We start from the raw sequence: 23,237 nt of genomic DNA, 5'->3' as shown, positions 1-23,237 counted from the left end.
CAGTATATGTGCAAAATACAGATCCCAACAGCCTGATGATACAGCTTCAGGGCCTTGTGCAGTGTTGGTGCACAGGCCACATCTGGCACATGGGGCTGACAGCAGGCTTGGGAGCAGGCTCAGCTCTCTAGCTGTTGTTACTCACTTACTACAAAGGAAGTATTTTTTGTTGCTTCAGGCTGCCTTTCAAAAATAAGGCATGTATTACATACAGAGGCATGCTGTACGGGAGACAATATGGTAATTATTATGGCCTTATTACATTTACTACAGTTAAAGGAGACCCAAACATTTGAAATAGCTTATTTTAATCGTATAAGCAATTTTTATTTTCTTTACAACTTCCAGTAGATTGCCCCTGTAGTTCAGTGGTAGAATCCTTGTCTACCACACAGGAGACCTGGGTTCAATTCCCAGACTCTTCTACAACTACAGTTGTGGAGGCACAAAACATCTGGACTTAGTCTGGTCTTTAGATTCTGTTTCAATGTCCTAAAGCAGTGTTTCTCAACCTTTTAAGTAGCAAGTATCCCCTGACTTCTGAAAATTTTAATAAGTACCCCAACACTCAATTTTCCAGGGGATTTTATATTTACAGGCTAATGTGTGCTATATGTTGGAAGAAGAGCTGTGTATGCGATATAACAGATGTGTGATCTGGTGTGGACTGGGTTCCCACCTTTTATACCAGGGGTGCACAACTCGAGTACGTACCTGGAGTAGAGGTTTCATAGATTTCATAGACATTAGGGCTGGAAGGGACCTCGGAAGATCATCGAGTCCAACCCCCTGCCCAAAGGGCAGGAAGTCAGCTGGGGTCATAGGATCCCAGCAAGATAAGCATCCAGTTTGCTCTTGAAGGTGTTCAGTGTAGGCGCTTGAACCACCTCTGGTGTAAGGCTGTTCCAGACCTTAGGGGCTCGGACAGTAAAGAAATTCTTCCTTATGTCCAGCCTGAAACGGTCTTGTAGTAGTTTATGACTGTTCGACCTAGTTGTAATCCCTTGGGGCGCTCTGGTGAACAAACGTTCCCCCAGATACTGGTGGTCACCCCTGATAAACTTATAGGTGGCCATCAGATCACCCCTGAGCTTGCGCTTTTCCAGGCTAAAGCGCCCCAGGGCTCTTAGCCTGTCATCGTAGGGTCTGCTTCCCTGACCTCTGATCATGCACGTGGCTCTTCTCTGGACTCTCTCAAGCTTCTCCACATCCTTTTTGAATTGTGGAGCCCAAAACTGGATGCAGTACTCCAGCTGCGGCCTCACCAAGGCCGAGTAGAAGGGGAGAACGATGTCCCGGGATTTACTTGAGAAGCATCTATGGATGCAAGCCATAGAAAGTTTTGGTCACTTTACTAGCCGCAGCATCGCGCTGCAGGCTTATGTTCATTTTGTGGTCAATGATGACCCCCAAGTCTCTTTCTTCCACAGTGCTAGCCAAGATAGCACTGCCGAGCCTATAAGGATGCTGCGGGTTTTTCTTCCCAAGGTGGAGAACCTTGCATTTATCAGCATTGAACACCATCAGATTCTTGTCCGCCCACTTGCTGAGCCTGTCCAGGTCAGCCTGGATCACCCGCCTGTCTTCTGGTGTGGATGCTTTGCCCCAAAGTTTGGTGTCATCGGCGAACTTGGCCAGTCCGCTTCTGACTCCAGTGTCCACATCATTAATGAAGATGTTGAACAGTATGGGTCCAAGGACAGAGCCTTGGGGGACCCCACTGATCACAGGACACCATGATGAGTGACTTCCATCAATTACTACCCTCTGGGTTCGACCACGGAGCCAATTTTCCAGCCAGTGGATCGTGGAGGACCCAAGGCGACAATTGGCCAGTTTCTCCAAGAGGCAATCATGGGAAACCAGATCGAAGGCTTTTTTGAAGTCAAGATATATGACATCAATCTCTTTTCCCTTGTCCAGGTGATAGGTCACCTGGTCGTAGAAGGAAACGAGATTGGTCAAGCAAGACCTACCCGCAACAAACCCGTGCTGGCTATCCCATAAGATGTTGACGTCGGCCAGTCCATTAAGGATGGCCTCTTTAATAAACTTTTCTAAGATCTTCCCCGGGATAGAAGTCAGGCTGATGGGCCTATAGTTAGCCGGATCCACTTTCCTCCCTTTCTTGAAGATAGGCACCACATTGGCCTTCTTCCAGTCTTCGGGCACTTCGCCAGAGCGCCAAGAGTTTTCAAAGATCCGCACTAGAGGCTGGGCTGTGATGCTCGCCAGCTCCTTGAGTACCCTGGGGTGAAGATTGTCAGGGCCGGCTGACTTGAAGGTATCCAGCTTCTCAAGATGTTCCTTCACAAAGTCAGCATTTATGGAGGGCAGGGGATCACCCTCACCCAGACTTCCCTGTCCCGTAGCGGGCATGGGCGTCCCATGGGACTGATGAAAGACGGACGCAAAGTACCTATTTAATAGGTTGGCTTTTTCCTGGGCGTCAGTTGTCAGTTGCCCCATCTGGTTCAGCAGGGGTCCAGCGTTGCCCCTGCTTTTCCTCTGGCTCCCCACATATCTGAAAAAGGACTTTTTATTGTCCTTGATGCTCAAAGCTAGTTGGAGTTCAGTTGCAGCCTTGGCTTTCCTGGTCTGCTCCCTACAGGACTGGACCAGTGCAGAATAATCCTCCTTGGAGGTGACTCCCATCCTTTGTAGGCCTTTCTTTTTAGCCTCAGGAGGTCTGCTAGGTCCCTGGAGAGCCAGGGGGCTGCTGTGCCCTCTTGCTGCCTTTCCTCCGAGATGGAATAGACTTAGTTTGTGCATTGAGGATCGCTCCCTTGAGGAGCAACCACTCTTCTTGAACTCCCCTCTCCCTGTGGTCATGGTCCCTTAGGGCCTCACTGACAAGCCTCCTGAGCTTGTCAAAGTCGGATTTCCTGAAGTCAAGGACTTCCGTGTTGCTGACTGTCTTGCCAGCTTTTCGGCGGATGGTGAAGGTGATCAGCTCATGGTCGCTGTCACCCAGCTTCCCATCGATCACTATGTCGCCGACTAGGTCATCTCCAGTAGCCAGTACCAGGTCGAGTAGTGCTTTGCCTCTCGTTGGCCCATAGACTTCTTGAGTCAGGTAGAGGTCATCCACGCACAAGAGGAAGTTTTGCGACCGCTCAGATTTTGCTGAGCAATCCTCCCACGAGATGTCCGGGTAATTGAAGTCACCCATGACAACCATGGTCCTGGAGCATGCTGCCTCAGCCAGTTCCCGGGCAAACTCCTGGTCAAGCTCAGGACTTTGGGTGGAAGGTCTATAGTAGACTCCCACCATTGTGTCATCTTTGCCGTGTTCCCCACGGATTTTAACCCAGAGGGTCTCCAGCCATCCACCCTGGTCACCAATATCGGCTTGCAGGGACGTGTAGCTTTCCTTAACATAGAGAGCTACACCCCCACCCCTTTTCTCTACAGGATCCCTCCTGTACAGGGTATAGCCATCTATCCCCGTGGTCCAGTCATGGGTGGAGTCCCACCAGGTCTCCATTATCCCTATGACATCATAATTATTTGCATTGAGCAGGAGGATGAGCTCCTCCTGCTTATTCCCCAAGCTCCTGGCATTTGTGTACAGGCAGGCAAGGGTCCCCTGGTGGGCTCCTTCCTTGCCCACAGATTTTACCAGGGCTGGGGCAGGGGTGGGCTCCCTTAAGTGCCTTGAACTGCTGGCTTTGCAAGGATTGCTCAGCGGGCCAGCAGTGGCGGTAGTCCCCCTGTCCCCCAGCGGGCTTAGTTTAAAGCCCGGTGGAGCAGGTCAGCCAGTCTGGCTGAGAAGAGCCTCCTCCCTAGGGGAGAAAGGTGGAGACCATCTCTTCCCAGCAGCTCGCTGCCTCTCTCGCCAAAGAGCGGGCTGTGGTCATGGAAGCCAAAGCCTTCCCGATGACACCAGCGCCGCAGTCTTTGGTTGACTACGTGGATCCTCCTCTCCCTCCTCAGCCCATAGCCTGAGACTGGGAGGATCGACGAGATCACCACCTGTGCCCCCAGACCCTTTAGCCCCGCTCCCAAATCCCTGTAGCTCCTCATGACCTGGCTGGGAGCGCTCCGAGCGGTGTCATTGGTGCCCACGTGAATTAGGAGCATGGGATAGTGGTCCGTGGGTTTGAGGAGCTCTGGGATCCTCTCCGCAATGTCCCGGATGCGGGCCCCCGGGAAGCAGCAGACTTCCCGGGCTAGGGGGTTGGGGTGGCAGATTGCCCCCTCAGTCCCCTTCAGGAGGGAGTCTCCCACAACACACACCTTACGTTTTGTCTTGGGGAGAGCAGGGGCGGTAGCTGCAGTTGGGCCCATGTTGCCTGTGAGAGCTGGCAACTCAGCAGGCTCTGCTGGAGCGGCAAGAGGTGTGTACCTATTGCTCAGTTCCGGCGGGCCAGGGGCCTTGGTGCGGTGGGCCTTAGGGTCCTTCACCACCGTGGTCCATGTCCCTGGCTGGACAGAGCGGGAGGTCTCCGAGTCCTCCTTGGGCCTGGAGGGAGACTGTGGTCTACCCTCCACCTCCTGCGGGAGAAGGGCCTGGCAGTAGGAGTCTATCTCCTGCTCGCAGTCCCTGATGGCACGCAGTCTCTGGACTGTGGCCTGGAGCTCCTCCAGCTGGCGCGCCGAAGACCCCAAAAGGGAGCAGACCCCACAAGGGGGAGGTAACCATGCTCCCAGGCCCCAGAGCCTGAAAAAGGGACAGGCAGCCCCCGTAGCCGCGAGCCAGGGGCTCCGTCCGGGTGGCAGTCTCTGAGGTGCCGGAGGGGGGTCCTCAGAGCCTGAGGGGACCCTCGTGGTGCGGCGCGTGCCCATCCGTGGCATGCCTCTGGTAGGCTGGCTACGGCTGGGACTGTCTACCCTGTGGGATGCGCTGGCAGGGTCCTGGGCCCTCCCGTGTGCCCTGCTGTGCGAACTCCGCGCTAACTTGCGCGCCAGCAGAGAAGTGCTCCTGTTTGCGCGGCTCTGGTCGCGTGGCTCCCTGGGGGGCTGGGCGAAGTAGGGGCCTAGGCGGGGCTTGACCTGGCCCTTCCCCACTCAGCCACCTCCTCCCACACACACACTAGGGGGTTAGAGAGGAAAAGAGAGTGAGAGAGAGAGAGGAAAAGAGGGCATGAGAGAGAGTGTTGACGTACCCGTGTACCCCCTGCTTGTGTCTCACGTACACCTGGGGGTACGAGTACCACAGGTTGAGAAACTATGGCCTAAAGGGAGGATGGAAGGTCTGGGCAGCCTCCACTCCTCCAAAAATTCCTGCCCAGGCATATGTATCAAATGTCTGGGTGGCCCTCATGCAATTCACCATTATCCAGTAGGATCGATGGTTGCCACCACAACTTAAAGTAGAATGAATGCTGTAAACATTTTGAGTTTTATCTTGATTTTCATTATCTATATAATTATTTGTAATTATACAGACACGTGTGTGTATAAAATTAAAATCAGGATAAAATTTAAAAATATTCATAGCATGCATTCTACTGTAAGTTGTAAAGAAAAAAATTGCTTGTAAGATCAAAATAATCTATTTCAAATGTTTGGGCTTCCTGTAATTGTAGTAAATACTGCTTTTAATAATTACCATATTTTCTCCCATACAGCATATACATATACAGCAAAAGCTCTATTATCCAGCACCCATGGGAAATGGGGGGTGCTGAAGAACCAAATATGCTGGTTACCTGAGAGGCATCTTTGCCTGGTCAGACAAAGATGCCCCTCATGCTGCATCCAGTGCATCTATGTGCAGGGCGACAGGCACCACGCCACCCCACCCACCCCCCTCCTGGCATCAGTGTGCCGGGGGACAGGGAGGGGTGCTCAGGGCAGGCTGCTTTGCCCTGGACCATGGCCCAAAGTGGGACTTGGCGAATCCATAAGTCCCGTTTCCTGTTTCATTTTTGCCACGTCGGCTGGTGTCAACCAGCATATTCGTTAATAGAGCATGCCAGTTAATGAAGTGCCAGATAACGCGGCTTTCACTGTATATATCTATATATCTGTCTATGTATCTATTTATAGATACATAGAGATATATGTATCTATATATCTCTATGTATCTATAGAGATAGCTATCTTGTTGTTTAATGCTTGCTTTTTTTATTCTTACCTTTTTTCCTAAAAAAACAAACCAAAACACCCCCCCCAAAAAACCCCCAAACCTCAAAGATGTTATAAGTACCATCAAATTAAACATACATTTAAGTGATTTAATCGTAATGCCTCCTTAAGTATTAAAGATTAATTAGAATGTATATCGCATGTTCTTTAAAAAACATCTTAGCATTAAACATTAAAATCTGTCAATATGGTGAAAATGCACACAAAGTTATCACTAATCAGTGATGCCAAAAGTAGTATTCTCATTTGGGATCATAATACTTGACTTATAAATATTTCAACTGAAGAGTGAACACCATAGAATAGGGGCTTTCAGCCTTTTTGTGTCAGTGTACCCCCAGCAGCCAGAGACAGAGCAGTGTACCCCTGGCGGCTGAATGCTGGGGGGGCGGGGGGGTGACACACGACTGGATGTGGAGTGGCAACAGCTGCTACGTGCAAGCTTCCCCTGGGCGGGTGGCACGCAAGTGCAGGATGGTGCGTGGCAACCAGTTGACAACACCTGCCATAGAACACAATAGAAATACCATGTCCAAGCATTGTTTTACCTTGATCACTGCAGCAGCAAAAATATTTAGTAGTCCCATCTTTGTCTGAAGTATAATAATAGAGATTTATATTTTATTGTTTAGGTCAAGGTTGAGCAAGTTGCTATGGAGCTTCAGCTCACTCCGTTCACTGTACTTCTGCGATCAGTTCTGGACCAACTGCAAGAAAAGGATTCTGCTCGCATATTTGCTCAGCCAGTGAACCTTAAGGAGGTGTGTGTTTTATATTTCCACAGTCATTCTCATTATGTTTATAGGTCTGATTTATTTATTAATTTTTTACTTGGGTGTACTGAGAAACTGAGAATATCACATGGAAAGTTATTTTAAAGTATTGCAGGCTTGAGGAAAAAAACAGGAAGATTACATTTTTTCCCAGTAGGGGAATGTGAAAATAATTAGTTTTAAACATGTATTTTTTTTACCATGCTTCAGCATTTTAAATATAGTGTTCAAAAGGGCACCTCTTTTCTTAATTTTCATTTGTTTAAACATTAAGTCGCTGATACAGTTACTTAGTAAAAATATTTGAAGAAGTATCTTCATCTTTGTATGAAAAATGAATCTTGGAAACTGTACCCTTACTTATTTTGGTAAGGAGTTCAAATTTTTTTAATCAGAAAAATTGGTTTATCACAAGTGCATACAATAAAAATATGATTGAATCCTTCCATAATTCCAAAAACAAAATGTTGGACTTTCATTAATAGTTTTTATGTTTGCTTGTTAGCTGACAAGCGTACATGAAACTATGATTATACACCAAATTCTGTACTTGCAAGTATATAAACTCAAATCTAGATTAGGTATAATTATTGGTAATGTAACATTAGCTGTTTTAATGCAATTTTACCATTTCTCCATTTTGTTTATTTTAGGTTCCAGATTATTTGGATCATATTAAACATCCAATGGATTTCTCTACTATGAGGAAACGGTTAGATGCCCAAGGTTATAACAACCTGAATGAGTTTGAAGAAGATTTTAATCTCATTATAGATAACTGTATGAAATACAATGCTAAGGATACAATATTCTATAGAGCTGCAGTGCGATTAAGAGATCAAGGAGGTGTTGTTCTGAGGCAAGCTAGGAGAGATGCTGAGGCAGTTGGTTTTAATGATGAAACTGGAATGCACTTACCTGAGCGACCTAAACTAGAGTCACCTCAGCCATTCTCTTGGGAAGATGGTAAGAAATTTCTAAATAGAGATTAATTTTCAAGAAATATAAATAAACTGTTAGATTAATTTTTATTTTTCAGGTTTTTTTAAATGGTACCTTTATTGCATATGGACTGTACTCTCAACACATCTTTAAAGTTATACTTGTTTAGCTTACTGATGAAAAGAACTATTTTTAGCAAATGTTTTTGCAAGTATTAGAAGAAATACGCTATTAGAAGGTTAAATTGTGTTCTGTTCTGCCCTACTAGTAATCAAGAGAAAGTGATCTGAATTCTGATCTCTGTATATTGAGAACCTGGACTAGGATGGTGCTTAAGTGTGTGTTGAAATTCAGTGCATGAGTATTTCCACTGAAATATACAATGTACTTAACTAGTAATTTGATGGGACTTTTCACATGTTTAAATTCAAGCATGTGCTTAAGTGCTTTGTTGAAACATTTGTTGGCAGCATTGCATAGAGCTGGTTTTACAGAGCAGAATGTGAGCAGGTTTTGAGTTCTGGGTTTAGCTTGTAGTACTAGCAGCTAAAAAAGTTGTTTTGGCTTGTAAACTGAAGAAGGCATGAAATGTAAGTCAAAGAAAAAGAAATAATGACCATTAAAATATCACTTTTATGATCCTAATCATACCCTAGGCTCTTGCAGAAGCAAAATCACTTAATTTCTTTTTTAAAGGGAGGGATTAATAGGACCTCGCTCCTGACCTGCAAAATCCCTGCTATTCCAGTTATGGATCTCTCAAGCAAAAGTGCTAATCAAGAAGCATTGTAGCAGTAGTATAGTAGGAATTTTTGTTGACACTTCTCTACTAGTGACAGTGAAACTACTAAACTTGCTTCAACTTGTGACTCAAGTAGGATTTTATTTTTTAAATTCCAACACGACATGTATTCAGTATTTTCTTTCTCCTAGTAGTTTGTGTGTGTGTGTGCTTGCTTGTTTTTGTATTTGTTTTGTTTGGTTTTTATTTTAATTTCATGAGAAACACTAACAAATATTTTAAATTCCACATGTTTTGACTTCAGTGGATAGGTTACTGAATCCTGCTAACAGAGTACACATGTCCTTGGAAGAACAGCTGAGAGAATTATTAGAAAAGCTTGATCTTACCTGTGCAATGAAATCCAGTGGATCAAGGAGCAAACGAGCAAAGCTGTTAAAGAAAGAAATCAGCATTATTCGCAACAAACTAAGTCAGCAACACAACCAACCTCCCCAGATAGAATCAGGTATTGGAAGCTTTGAAGAAGAAAGTGCACCATTAGAACAAGAAGGTGAAGAAGAAGGTAAGATTTTAACCTGCGTTTAAATTGGTAGTGGTATGAACCCCTTCAATTAGACATTCCATAATAGGTCGTGTGAATTTCTATAAAAATGTACAATCTGTTATGATGTCACTAATATTCCTTTTCTAAGAACAAGTTTACTAGACTGTAAACAAAATATAGCTGACACTTGTTCCATAGCATAAAGTTTAACATGTTGACAGCCTACTTTTTGTCTGGCTAACTTGATGCAGTGAGATTTTTTTTCTTTTTAAGGATTGTAATAAATGCTATAGAAACAAACTTTTAAATAAAATTTTCTCATACAATTTTTTTGGGGAAATTTACAAGAGTTTAGCATCTTTGAAAAACTAACTTCTAAAGTGGCTACATATGGATTAGGAGCCTAAATTTAATCATCGCTGAAAACTTTGGCCGCTACACCCATCTCTTAACTGCTACTACTTCTGTTTCTGGGACCACCAGTTGGTTTCTGTGTAACTTACTGTTGGTAGATGTAACCAGAACTAGCATAAAAATCCTTTAACATAATTATGCAGTATTGAAATAGTGTAGATTCTATTATCTATAAAACATTTTCTATAAAATATTTCCTGATCCCAAAAGAACATCCGCTCCCACTAAAGCATAAGGCAAAAATTTTATTGACATCCATCAAGCCCAGCTCCTCATAATAGCTAGCCATATACCCAATTTGTATTCTCATGTTGGAATGAAGTTTTACTTTCATCATATTGAATCATTTAAATGAAACTTTTTAGACGTACAAAGTAATAGTTTTCACATTAAGAAATATTCATTTAAATCTAGGTATAACAATCAAAGTTGCCATTTGCAACCAATTGCCTCATTGTACAGGAGAGGTGCATTCTGTTCCCCAAAGAGTTAACAGATCAACTTGAAAATGTACTTAACATAAGAATGTGAAAAACAATAGGAAAGAAAAGTGAGTTTGAGGTGGGGGAGGTGCTGGTAATATGATTCCATTATTAGCTGTTGTACCATTTGATTCTTTCGATCATTTGTAAGCTAAAATAAAATCTGCCATCCCTACCAGCCCCACCAAGCAGGCATTTGTACAATAGTGTGTGCAAAAGACCATAAGGATGGCCATATGGGCCTCATCCAGACAAGTGTGGATGTGTGGTATGTGCTGCCACAGACCCATCTGCAGCACCACATGCTGCACTTGCAGGTGTTCCCTGCACTGCTTGCTACCTTAAGGCTTCGGTGGGGGGGTGGTTGACCCAGGGATCTCCCAGGGTCAAAAACAAACGATGCCAAAAAAAGTGTCATGGTGCACAAAACTGGAGCTATGTTCCAGGTGCCAGCCAGGTTTCCTGCCATGCCTGCGGCTCCGGGAGGCCTTCAGGACCCCACGTAAGGCTGCTGAGTCCAGCACAGTTGCTGGTCCCAGCCTCCCCTACCCCACCTGGGGTAACCTGTCATGCACCAGAGCACATGTGGCATGGGCATTCCCCGGGGACAGGTAGCAATGGCACAAGGTGTGCCACTGCTACTTGTGCCCAGGGAACCAAACGGCCACACTTGTCTAAACGCAGCCATGGAGTCAGACCAAAGATCTATCTAACCAAGCATCCTGTCTCCAAGAACGGCAAACTATGGATGCTTTAGAGGAAGGGTATTAGAAACAGGGCATATGTGCTCTGCCCCCAGTCGTGCCTTCCCAGTTTGAATTCTGCCAGGCCTTATCATAACTATTTTTATTATTTTTTTTTTTTAATTTATCTAAAATCTGGCTACACAATCAATGCTAATTTTTAAGCATTTATTTTGAATTTTTTCTACTGAAATTTTCAGCTCTGTGTGAAATTAGGGGTGTGGAGGGCAGACAATTGTGGAGTATACTGTTAGAAAAATGTAGCTACATCTGCTTTGGTCTGCTTACATAGTTCTCCCAGTCTCTTAGTACTTTTAGGATCTAGTTAGTTATTTCATAAAGATCTGGTTTCATAAGTTATCTCCCCCTTGTCAAAATTGAATCCTTTAATTTGGGTATATACTTTTTGTCAGCTAACTAATAACACTAAAAGCAAAAAGAACAGTTTGATTTATATAAACATGAATCGCAATTTAACCAAAGGTTAGCAACTGATAGACAAAAGTTAATATATGTAAAAATGCTTACCAGGGAATTTACTCCAGCATTTATTCTATCCCTGAAATAAGTTTTTCTCTTTAAAAAGTTACTAACATAATTAAGACACTAACATTATTCAGAATTGATAAAATAAGTTATAAAAATAATAAAATGTAAGTTTGGTAAATGGTTTTAAATTTAAAATCATTAATAGATAAACTGGGGAAGAGGATTTTTATATTTGTAATGTTTCCAGGTGCAGCAGATTCACCCTTATTTATTCTGTTTTAGATTTCTGATCACACAAAGAACCCTGTCCTAAATTCCTTTGAGCTATATTACCAAAATAACTTAATAATTTTATGATTTTGTGGTATGTGAATTAAGTCCTTTCCTTGGACACTTACATCTGTAAATACAGTGTCCTCTTTTTAACAGTCATCTGTTTTTAAATCTGTGATTTAAAAACATTGGCTTTCAAATACAGCATGTGTATTTAATTCTTATTCTGGACTTCCGGTTGATATAAGTTCATAACGCAAGTGCCAGATTCTACCTCTTGAGGATTTAATTACAGCTGAGCTTCTGTTTTCACACTTCAGGTGTTTACAGTATTACTTCCTGTGATTGTGAGTCTCACAGGGCAGAGAGACCTTTCTTCATGTTTTGAAAACACCTAGTGCATAGTTGCATAGTTGGCATATTTGTCAGCAAATTATTACAATTAATTAATTTGCTATGTCCAGTTCAGTTAAAAAAAATTACCTTTGGGTTGTGCATATCACACATGCAGGCTTCAATCTGCATCAATTAATGTGGGTTTTTTTCCTTGTTTTTCACACTTGTTTTTATTGTACATGTATTAGTCCCATTCAGTTTCTGCCACTGTATACTAGAAAAGAGAAAAGTGTCTAAGCATAATGTTGTTTTGGAATCTGAGGAAAGTAGTTTTTTTGAAAATTGAGAAGGAGGGGGTTCTGTTTTAAAGTACTGGCTTACGAATATTTTTCAGGATTTCTGGAATGCTGTAGGGTAGATATTCCTCCCCGCCCCTTTGCATCTTGGGGTGAAGAGCCTTTTATGCTGCTTATTTTATCAATGCCCCCACAATACATCTTTCACCATTTCCCAGTGAAATTGTCACAAAAAAAATCAATTGATTATGGGGGTGTATAGAGGGAAAATAAAACTTGGTAGAGGGATGGTTTTTCTGATTTCTCCTGCTTAGTTTGTAAAGGTGTGTTTATGAAGTATTTGCAAATACATTATTAGCTTTTTAAAATAAAACTGATAGTCATAACTGTAAATCATCTTTGCAGAACTTACCTGTTTGTAAATTTGGTAACATGATGTAGCCCACTGTTATCGTTAATTCTGATAGGTCAAGCTACAAATGCAGGGTTTTTTTTAAATGCTTATCTGATTAAATTGGCTTAAACAGGTAAGATGATTATTAAATTAAATGCATGTTATTCACCATTTAATGATAATAGAGATGTACTTTCATTAAGAGATACAAATCATCTGCTACCCTAATTTTATGTAAAATGTCTCATACTTGAATATGAGATTATGGAAATTATTTTAGATATAAGTTATGAAACTAACATCATTGTGTATAAAGCAAAACATATCTATCCAGGTTTAAATTGTTAATATCAATTCTAAACATCTATATTGTTCTATCCGTGCTACAACCCCAGTGTAAAAGTAGGCACTACTAACTAGGATAGGGTGTTGCTGGCCAAACGTTTATGTATTAAAAATGTTATGCTTTGTTTCCAAGCAACAGTTTGTTCGGTGGGCTGCACATTTATAGTAAGTTTTATAATAGATTTTATAACTACCAGCTTTCAAAAATCACACTCTATTTATAATTTTTTCAGGAGATAAATCTCCCCCTAAACTTGAACCATCAGATGCATTACCTCTTCCTTCAAACTTGGAGACTAATTCAGAACCACCAACCCTCAAACCAGTAGAACTCAATCCAGAGCAGAGTAAGCTTTACAAAAGAGTAAAATTTGATAATGAATTATATAGTACTTCCATTCAGAAAGAAATAAATGGACACACTCCAGAACACTTACTTGACAGTAATCTCAATGAGTCGACTGTTTCTGCTGTAGCTGAGTCATCAACTGATGTAAACAGACGTACATCTGTTCTCTTCTGCAAATCGAAAAGTATAAGCCCCCAAAAGTCTGCAAAGAACACTGAAACCCAGCCAACTTCTCCACAGCTAGGGACCAAAACCTTTTTGTCTGTAGTCCTTCCAAGGTTGGAGACACTTCTGCAGCCAAGGAAAAGATCAAGGAGTGCATGTGGAGATTCTGAGGTTGATGATGAGTCCCCTGTAAAGCGCTTGGATACAGGTAAATATAAACTTTGTTTCAGTGGACAGACATTTTGGAAGACAAGGCATAGCTTTAATTAACATTCATTTAAAATATTTATCTTTTAAATTTCAGCTATACCCTCGTAGCTGAATAACCAAGTGCAATTTTGATCTAGAACACTTTTTTTGCTTTTGTGACAGCTCTTTATAGATGGACTTAGGATGAAACTTACTTCATCTCTCTCTCTCTTATCATTGTCACATACCTGAGATTTTTATCTGAAACATCCCAATTTATGTTTGCTTCTTACTTACTGTTATCTACTTTTGGCTCCCTACTTGGATGCAACTTCCTGTGAAAAGACCCCTAATAAATCTGCAATAACTGTCATTTATGGGGCTATGCACTGACCCCTTATCAAAGCTCTGAAAAATATTAAATATCCATAACATATCTCTTTATTGAGCATTCATTTTCAACCAAAGATCTTTTTCAGAAAGCAGTAAAGATATGTATAATTATGATACTTATTCTAATATGAGTATTAAAACCTTAAAGTATAATTGTTTTTACTGTAGATATGCCCTGTTTTATTTTAAAAATCGGTATATAATATATAATGCGGGTATATAAAGTAAAGACTCTATTTTGTCTTAACGTTGTCTGGGCTAGATTTTTTTTTAAACTTAGTCTATCCATCAAGTGCAAATGTGAGAGTTCCTTATGTTGCTTCTTGATGTGATTAACTCTCAGCAGTGCTTGGGTATTAAGGAAGAGAGATTTAAATATATATTCATAGCTTGTTTATATTAAGTATACTTTCTTAATATCACACTGTAGTTTATACTGTTTCTCTACATTCTCTTCTTTTTATCATAACTTAATTTTCAAAGACTGTATGAAAATGTTTAGTTCTTTAGCTCCAACTAAAGGATACGGGAGTTGCAGTAATAACTTGCGTATTGTGAAAGTTTGCTTTTAAAGTGTTTCTTTTAATTGTCAAATCAGATAGAGCAATATCCATTGCAAAAAAAACCAAAAACCAAGTAGAAAAATACAAAAAACAAGTTTCTTAAGATTTTTTTCTTTTTAACAAACGCTTTTCTAGACATACTTGGAATCAGTACTGGCATTTGATTTGGTATTTTAAGGAAGATGCATAAATTAAATATGAATATCTGGAGAGCTGTAGCTATTTAGTGAATAGTAAATATTTTCTTCTACCAATTCTTCTTATAAGTAATTTATTATACTTATAGTTGTGCTATAAATGAACTAAGCATTAATTTCATACAATGTTACATATCTACAAATTTTCCATAAACAATTTTAAAAACAAATGTCACTGTGTTTAACTCATATCCATCTTTTACCAGTATTTATGTAAAGGATGAAAACATGTCATATTTAATTCTGGTAGTCTGTTATGAATGCCTATTCAGACAGAAAAGCGAAAATCTTTTTTTCATTGAAGACCATTGCAAAATTTTAGTTGACATCGCCTTCCAGTTTTCACTTTATATACTTTGAGTCTGTAAATTACATTTTTGGGGGAGGGATTGGGGCGGGGATGCTCTTTCAAATTAGTTCATTTTGTTGCTTCCCCCCTCATACAAGTGTCTAAAATAAAGAAAATTGACTGGGAATGATCACACATTTTTAGATTCTTTTTTTAATTTAGAAATTTTCACTTATTTGACATTCTGCATGATGGATAATTGTGTGACTTGTTAAGAACAGACTTTCATCGTGACCAGAAATGATTCCTCTAAAATAAAAAATGAAATAATGTCAGATTTTTAATCAGCAAATTGTGCACACAACAGTACACACTGCAGATATGTAATACTCATTTCTATGTTGTATTCATATCATTTAGATGTACTGACATTGCCCTGCTTACATATTCAAATTTTGAATTTGGAAGCTTTTCACTTAATTTTGAATATTGCTGATTAAAGGGTCCAATCTCATTTGTTAAACATCTTCAAATGTAACAGATTTGCCTGCCAATCAAAGCCCTGATTCTGCAGCTCTTGTTCCCATTTGATATAGCTACTTTTTCCATTTTACAATGAAAAATATGTTTACTTTGGTGCATGTTTTATAATTGCCATATAAAATGTAAAAACAGTTTTATTTTCCAAGTTGCTGCTGGCTTAATAGTGTTTTTAATTTTCAAGCCTTCACTTTTCACGTTAACTTGGTTAAGAGATCAGTTTGTAGTTTGCCGCCACGGGTCATGATTCTGCACAGAGGTAGGTCTGTTTGTTTAGACAATTAATGGTTTTGTAAAAAAACAAATGGAATTCTGGTTTCCTTTGAAGATACAGAACGTAAGGGTGGTATTCTGTTTCCATTTGGTTGTCCAGATTTACATTCTGTTTCCATTTGGTTGTCTTGGTTGCCGTATGGATCAGTGTCAGTGTAGATAACCCAGTAGAAATAGAATGTCACTAAATTTCTAGGCTCATAAAATTGTCAGTGTTCAGATTCAGCAACATTAATTAGAAATGCTTGTATTCAAAAGACCATTATATCTGATTCACCCCTTGAAGGACTGGTAGCAATAGGCAAGTATTAAAAGGTGTGCTCTGATCTTCCTAGGCATCGTATCTATTGGAAGACTAACATTCATTTTTCTCTTTCATTCATATTACTATTAAATATATTTGATTCATTTTGTAGGATTAGAGTGAGTCTTTAACAAAAAAAATGAAACCTTCCTACCTTTGGTCTGCGAGCAGTTAACATTTGGCCTGTGGGCTCCTGTCTGGCTGCCACTTTCTGCATTGTTTCTGCTGCTGTGGTAGCCAGGGCCACTAGGGCAGGGTAGCATGTCAGGAGGGGCCCCAGTGAGTACTCTGCATGCAGGGTGAGGGGGCCTTGCACTGCCCATGTAGCTGGAGATGGGGGGACAGCTCATATCCCTGTGCAGCAAAGACCTTGGGGAACCAATGTGGCCTGGGCCCAGCAATCAGTGTAGCATGTGGCTTCTAGACACTGAAGTTGGATACCTTTTCTGTAGTATGTCAGCTACTCAAGGCTTTAGGAGCTAGAAGGTTAGATAAGTGGTTGAGTGGCTAACCCAAATAGTTGCTGCCGAAACCTTGGTTTGGCTCACCTGATGCCAGCTCTTTTTCTTGGTGTCTGATTTGTTGCCTTCATACATAAGCATCTTGATATTCCTCCCCACCCCTTTCATACTCTGTTCTTCACATCTTGTCCCTGAATCTGTCTTTACCATTGGATCATCTTCAAGAATCTTTTTTAAACCTCACTTCTTTTTAATCCTCTTATTTGAGAACATTCATTTAAAAAAAGGTTTTTTTAGCAAAACCATAACCACATATTTCCCTTCCCTTTCCTTCCCTTTCTCATTTTTCCTTTTGCCTCATGTTTTTCTCCTCTTAGTATTTTATCTGTCATACATGGCTTAGAATGTATTTCTTGACACAGGCCTTGATGCAACATTTTTTCTGGCCTGACTGACCTCTGATGAGCACTTCAGCTTCCAAGCGCTTTAGTGCTGTATTAACATGCATCCAGCCCCTACATTCCATCCAGGAAGAGCACACACCAACTGCTGAAGCTTCCTTAGCCTGATGAAGGGTTTTTGAACCCAAAAGCTTGCTTAATAACTATTCTCCAACCATTTGGGTTGGTCTGATAAAAGATATCAAATTCACCCAAGGAACCTTGTCTGCCTATGTCCTTAGACCAACACGGCTACAACCCAAACCCCTGCAGCCCCTATTAGAGCACTTCAAAATTGCTGCAGTGCTGTGCAGCAGCTGTGCTCTCCAGCCAGAGGGCATGATGGAGGGTTGCTCAGTCTTCCACTATCCCTCTGTGCTTTGCTTTTCATCCCTCTCCCTCCCAATGGGGGGATGGAGGTAAAGCATTGTGGGACAGACAGGGAACTTTCTCCTGCGTAGTTATCTGTTCTCAAGAGACATGCAAGGAATCCTTTATTTCAGGGGCTGGAGGCAGGAGAGCACCAGAGTGGCAGCAGGGGTCTGTTCTTAGCATAGGCTCATCTGAGCTGGTAGCTCCAGGCAAGAGTCTCCTCATCAGCTTCATTTTCCCATTATCCCTGCTCTGCAGCCAACATCTACTACATTAACCATTTTACACTGCCTACCACCCCACCCTTTTCTCCTGTAGTCAGCACAACTCTTTTCCCAGGCCTTGTTCTGCCCAAGGCACAAAAATAGCTAGCCTTGCCTTTGCTTTAGACAGTTTTCTGTTCCACTTCATCTCTTATGAAATAAGTGCTTTCATAAATAATTACATGCCATAACACTTCAAACATGTTTTCCCACCATTTTAAAACTTGCCCCCTCTCCTTTGAAATTGTTACCTAAGATGGTGTATTTTTAAAGGTTTGTTGACTTTTAGCACTTAGAACTTGAGTGAGCATTTTCATAAATCAGTATAATATTCAGTATTTTGTAATAAGAAACAGTTCGTGTTTCTTGATGTCATGGGTTATGTTCAGACTTGGCAGACATAGTTTGTCTAATTTCTTGATTAAAATTAATCTTAATAATACTAAAATACTGTGATCATCTCGGTAAAGTTAACTGTGACATTTTTTGATGTGTGTTTTCATTCTTTGTGATAAAAATGAAATGCAAAGGGAATTCAGAAGTGGTGTTATCTTGTCAAAGTATCGAAAGTGGTGAATTGTAAAGTGGTACATAAGACTTATGAATTGGGGATATGCTGTCACAGCTAGATCCAAAATACCTTCCTTTTCAAGGCCTACTACAAATGTTCCACCTTTAATTTGCGAACTTTTACAACCCTCTGCAGTTTCATACTTCTAAGACTATAGGTCAGATGTGTAACATACCACTGAAGATACCAAAATCAGAGTTTTATATCTGAGTTATCGTGTTGGCTATAGGTCAGTTTTATAAATCGTGCTTGCTTAATAAATTTGAGAAGTATGTATACATGGTCTGAGTTTTTTCAGATTGAACTTGATAGCATAAATATTAGTCATGCTCATGTTTGCAAGATCAGAACCTGTATGTTGGCATGCATGCTTGTTTATGTAAAACATGTGAGAGGTGGGGTTGTGTGGCATAGCCTAAATTTATATCAAGGAACTCTCAGTGGTGTCCTTCCACAGATGTACAGGACTGCCATATTCACATTTATCTAGATCCTCTTGCTGGTATTCAACTCCCTAATCCATTTCCACCAAGATTACTTGAAATGCTTCTTTTACATGAAGATCCTGCCAAGAAATTTTGATTTCCGTCTCCCCTGAAATGTGAATATCTCGCAACAAAAGATTGTATTGCTCTGGGTCAGTGAAGGTTTTACTGCTGTAATTATATTATCATTTGTGGAGACATCAGCAAGGCAATTTGTGACACACACTGTGTACCTTTTTTAATTGCCTCATAGCATACTGCCATACGACTACTGCATTACTTTTTTTTTTTTAAACAGCTTGCCATGTGTTTCCTTCTTTTCTTCACAAAACATTATATACTTATCTGAAATGGAGAAGGCAACATATTCAGTCCTTAAACTTCTCATTATCTAACCTGCAGGGCTTGGGTACCCGTGGGCCTGATATTCATCAGGGGGAATTAACAGCTTTCTTTTGACACACATCATTTGTTTCTAGTTTGTAAGTGTGCGAGGCAGTTTTTAAGCCATAACTGATACTGTATATTTAAAAAGGTTCTAAGGTCCTTCTCTTGTATAGTTTCTTGTCCTAGTCGATAAGTTCAAATTTATAGTTAGGAAGGAATAAATTTTAAGATGGAGGATGATGCAAGATTCAACTGGACACACAAAATTCAGGAAGGAAGGGAGGGGGTGTGGCGCTCTGTCAGAGAGCAATACACATCTTCTGCCAGCAAAATGGGATCAGAGGAGGGGCAAGCTGAAGTGCTCTGGGTCAAGATACAAGGGGGTCGTGGGGAGAGGGATTTAACAGTGGGGGTCTACTACAGACCCCCCAACCAAGGGGAGGAGCTGGACCAGGAATTTTCGGGCCAGCTTGCAGAGGCATTTAAGGCAAGGGATGTAGTTGTCATGGGTGATCTAAATTACCCCGGACATCTGCTGGGAGGAGCAGTCAGCCAGGTTGGACCGTTCCAGGGGGTTCCTGGCTGAGATACAGGACCTCCACTTAACCCAGGAGGTGCACAGTCCCAGCAGAGGAAATGCCCTGTTGGACCTGGTCCTGGCCACAGGCGATGTTCTGGTAAGGGGGCTCCAGGTCCTTGACCACCTGGGTGACAGCGATCATCGCTTGCTGCAATTCATCATCCAGTGCAGGGTGTCAAGGGCCTGGAGCAAGGCGGTAGCCCTAGACTTCAACAGGGCCAACTTCAACGAGTTGAGGAGATTGGTGGGAGAGGCGCTGGGGTTCTCAAGGGCAGGGGAACTCAGTGCCCAAGATGAATGGTTGTTCTTTAAGGAGACGATACTCAGGGCCCAAGGGGTGACAATCCCAACAAGAAGCAAGGGGGCAAGAGTGCCCGAAAGCCTCCCTGGCTCACCAAGGACATCTGGGAATGCCTGGTTGCCAAAAAGGTAGCGTACACCCGGTGGAAGGGGGGGGGGGGGGGGCTATCTCCAAAGAAGTGTATACCTCCACTGCTCAGGCCTGTAGGGGGGCTGTTAGGAAAGCTAAGGTGGACATAGAGCTAGGACTAGCATCCAAGATCAAAGATAATAAAAAGTCCTTTTTCAAATATATAGGGAGGATGAAGAAGACGCCGGGAAATGTGGGGCCCCTGCAAGATGCACTGGGCAATCTGGTAGTTGTGCCAGAGGAGAAGACAGATCTCTTTAACAAATTCTTCACCTCCGTTTTTTTGTGCAGGGACTGGGACTCCCCCACCGTGTTTCAAGATGGACTCGAGGGCAATGCCTCAAAACCTAAGGTTGAGGAGGACCGAGTTAGAGTGCTTCTGGAGGGGCTGGACGTGTTCAAGTCAGCAGGTCCAGATGCTCTCCACCCCAGGGTGTTGAGGGAGGTAGCAGGGGTTATTGCTGGGCCCTTAGCACAGCTTTACTAGCGCTCGTGGTGCTTGGGCCAGGTGCCAGATGATTGGAAGATAGCCAATGTGGTCCCCATCTTTAAAAAAGGGAGGAGGGAGGACCCAGGCAACTATAGGCCCATCAGTCTTACCTCAGTCCTGGGGAAACTCTTTGAGAAGATCATCAAGGAGCACACCTGTGATGGGCCGGCATCGGGGATGATGCTCAAGGGCAACCAGCATGGTTTCATTAGGGGCAGGTCATGTCAGACCAACCTGATTGCCTTTTATGATCAGGTCACAAAAGCACTGGATGCAGGTGTCGCCGTGGATGTAGTCTTTCTGGACTTCAGCAAGGCTTTTGACACTGTCTCCCACCCCATCCTCATTTAAAAAACTAAGCGACTGTGGCATCAATGCCTACACAGTCAGATGGATTGCTAATTGGCTGAAGGGCCATACTCAGAGGGTGGTGGTGAATGGGTCATATTTGACGTGGGAGGAAGTGGGCAGCGGAGTCCCCCAGGGCTCGGTCCTTGGGCCCGCACTGTTCTATTTCTTTATCAGCGATTTGGGCAACGGGGTAAAAAGCAGCCTGTTCAAATTTGCTGCTGATATGAAAATTTGGGGTGAGGTGGCCATGCTAGTAGGGGGGGGAAAGACTGCAGAAAGACCTGGATAGGTTGCAGGGGTGGGCTAACAAAAACCAGATGCGTTTCAATATGGACAAGTGCAGGGTGCTGCACTTGGGCAGTAGTAACCGGCAGCACACTTATAAGATGGGAAACTCCCTTCTTGAGAGCACGGAGGCAGAAAGGTATCTTGGAGTCATCATTGACTCCACGATGAACATGGGCCGACAGTGCGAGGTCATGGTCAGCAGGGCTAACTGGACCCTATCGTGCATCCACAGGTGCATCTCAGGTAGGGCCAAGGAGGTGATCCTCCCCCTCTACGTGACACTGGTCAGGCCACAGCTGGAGTACTGTGTCTAGTTCTGGGCACCTCACTTCAAGAGGGATATGGACAGCATGGAGAGGGTCCAGAGGAGGGCCACCGGCATGATCCGGGGACAGCAGGGCAGACCCTACAATGAGAGGCTACAGGACCTGAACCTGTTCAGCCTTCACAAGAGAAGGCTGAGGGGAAACCTGGTGGCTGCCTGTAAACTCACTAGGGGGAACCAGAAGGGGTTGGGGGAGACCTTGTTTCCCCTAGCACCCCCCGAGATAACAAGGAATAACTGCCACAAGTTGTTGGAGAGTAGGTTTAGATTAGACATCCGTAGGAACTACTTCACAGTTAGGGCGGCTAGGATCTGGAACCAACTTCCAAGGGAAGTGGTGCTGGCTCCTACCCTGGGGGTCTTTAAGAAGCGGCTCGATGCCTACCTGGCTGGAGTCACTTGAGCCCAGTTTCCCTCCTGCCCAGGCAGGGGGTCGGACTTGAAGGTCTACAAGGTCCCTTCCGACCCTACTTCTATGATTCTGTGAAAATGAGAATGACTCAGTAGGCTCCAATATTGCAGCAAAGGATATGGAGAGTTATAGCGCATCACAAGATTTATATGAATTGATTATGTAATGTTTTTTTAAAAATGCTAATAGTACACTGACATGTGGCAACAGGATTATTACATGCAGTTTTGGGACACTATTACGCTACTCTGTTCAGGTCTAATGAACCCTTACCTGTAGTTGAGAGGTGGTAAGCTTTGTTAGTCTCAGGCCAGGCAAGTAGTTCAAGGTGGTATGGCACTATAGAGACGTAACTGATTGTGAGGCGTGAGCTTTCTTAGATAACAATCATCAGATGTTCTGAATGGAAGGGAAGAACAAAAGGGTTTTGTATAGAAGAGAAATGGGGAGGAGGAAAGGACACTGTTAATAGAGGTAAAAAGTGAGTTAATTAAATCAGTTGAAATGAGCAAGTCAGCACCTTGGGGATAGTGTAGTTAACAGTCCAAGTAATTGGATAAGAATCCTGTTGAGACTAGGTGCATCCATAGATCGGCACCAATATAAAGAAAATTGTCTGTATCTGTCTGATGTGACTGATTAATTTGTGTGATAAATGTCCGTGTGTGTGCGCAGCTGCAGCGCAGCACATAGGCAGCCAGGAGCACTGCCAGCAGTGTGGAGAGCTGCCTGCAGCTGCTAAGTCTGTTGTGGTGCAAGGGGAGGGGAAGGGAAGGGGTGTTGGGGTATAGATCAAGGCTCCCTCAGTGAGGGAGGAAGTGGGGCTGGGCAGGTGCTGCCCAGCCGGTGTGGGGAGGGGCGCAGGACGGAGCCACAAGTGGCTTATCCAAGGGGCAGGGAGGGCGTGTGCCCCCCAGATCTGTGCGGCACTGCACGGGCTGCAGCTGTGGGCTTGGGCTGGGGTGGTCGCAGGGCAGAGCTGCAGCTCATCTGGGGGGCACGGGAAGGGAAGGGGGGGCAGCTCCTGCTGCTGCGCATAGATCATTTGGTGGCTCCCACCGCTCGTCCGGGAAGGCATGGGGGGGGAAGGGGCCCCCAGATCTGCCCAGCTGGGAAGAGCTCAGCTCAGCCCCAGCCCGCCCCACACACGTGTCCCCCTCCCCGTGCCGTCCCGGAAGAGCAGCGGGAGCCACCAGACAAGCACCGGATGAGCCGCCCCGCCCCCACTCTTCCCCTGCCTCCCAGATGAGC

At 43.2% G+C, this 23,237-nt stretch overlaps 1 protein-coding gene across 5 annotated transcripts in view; it reads left to right on the top strand.

Moving 5' to 3' along the window:
• Window positions 1-23,237, top strand: part of BRD1 (bromodomain containing 1) — a 117,551-nt gene that overhangs the window by 57,109 nt on the left and 37,205 nt on the right. For 4 of the 5 annotated variants that reach the window (XM_019491534.2, XM_059725901.1, XM_006267802.4 and 1 more), the window contains exons 5-8: window positions 6,726-6,854; window positions 7,520-7,832; window positions 8,855-9,115; window positions 13,103-13,591. In XM_019491534.2, the coding sequence (XP_019347079.1) occupies window positions 6,726-6,854; window positions 7,520-7,832; window positions 8,855-9,115; window positions 13,103-13,591 (1,192 nt within the window). The remainder of the gene's footprint in view (window positions 1-6,725; window positions 6,855-7,519; window positions 7,833-8,854; window positions 9,116-13,102; window positions 13,592-23,237) is intronic. The other variant, XM_019491539.2, reaches the window with a different exon arrangement.

Source organism: Alligator mississippiensis, chromosome 4, assembly GCF_030867095.1.
Source record: "Alligator mississippiensis isolate rAllMis1 chromosome 4, rAllMis1, whole genome shotgun sequence".
Lineage (NCBI taxonomy): Eukaryota > Metazoa > Chordata > Crocodylia > Alligatoridae > Alligator > Alligator mississippiensis.
This window is presented reverse-complemented; position numbering and strand designations above follow the sequence as displayed.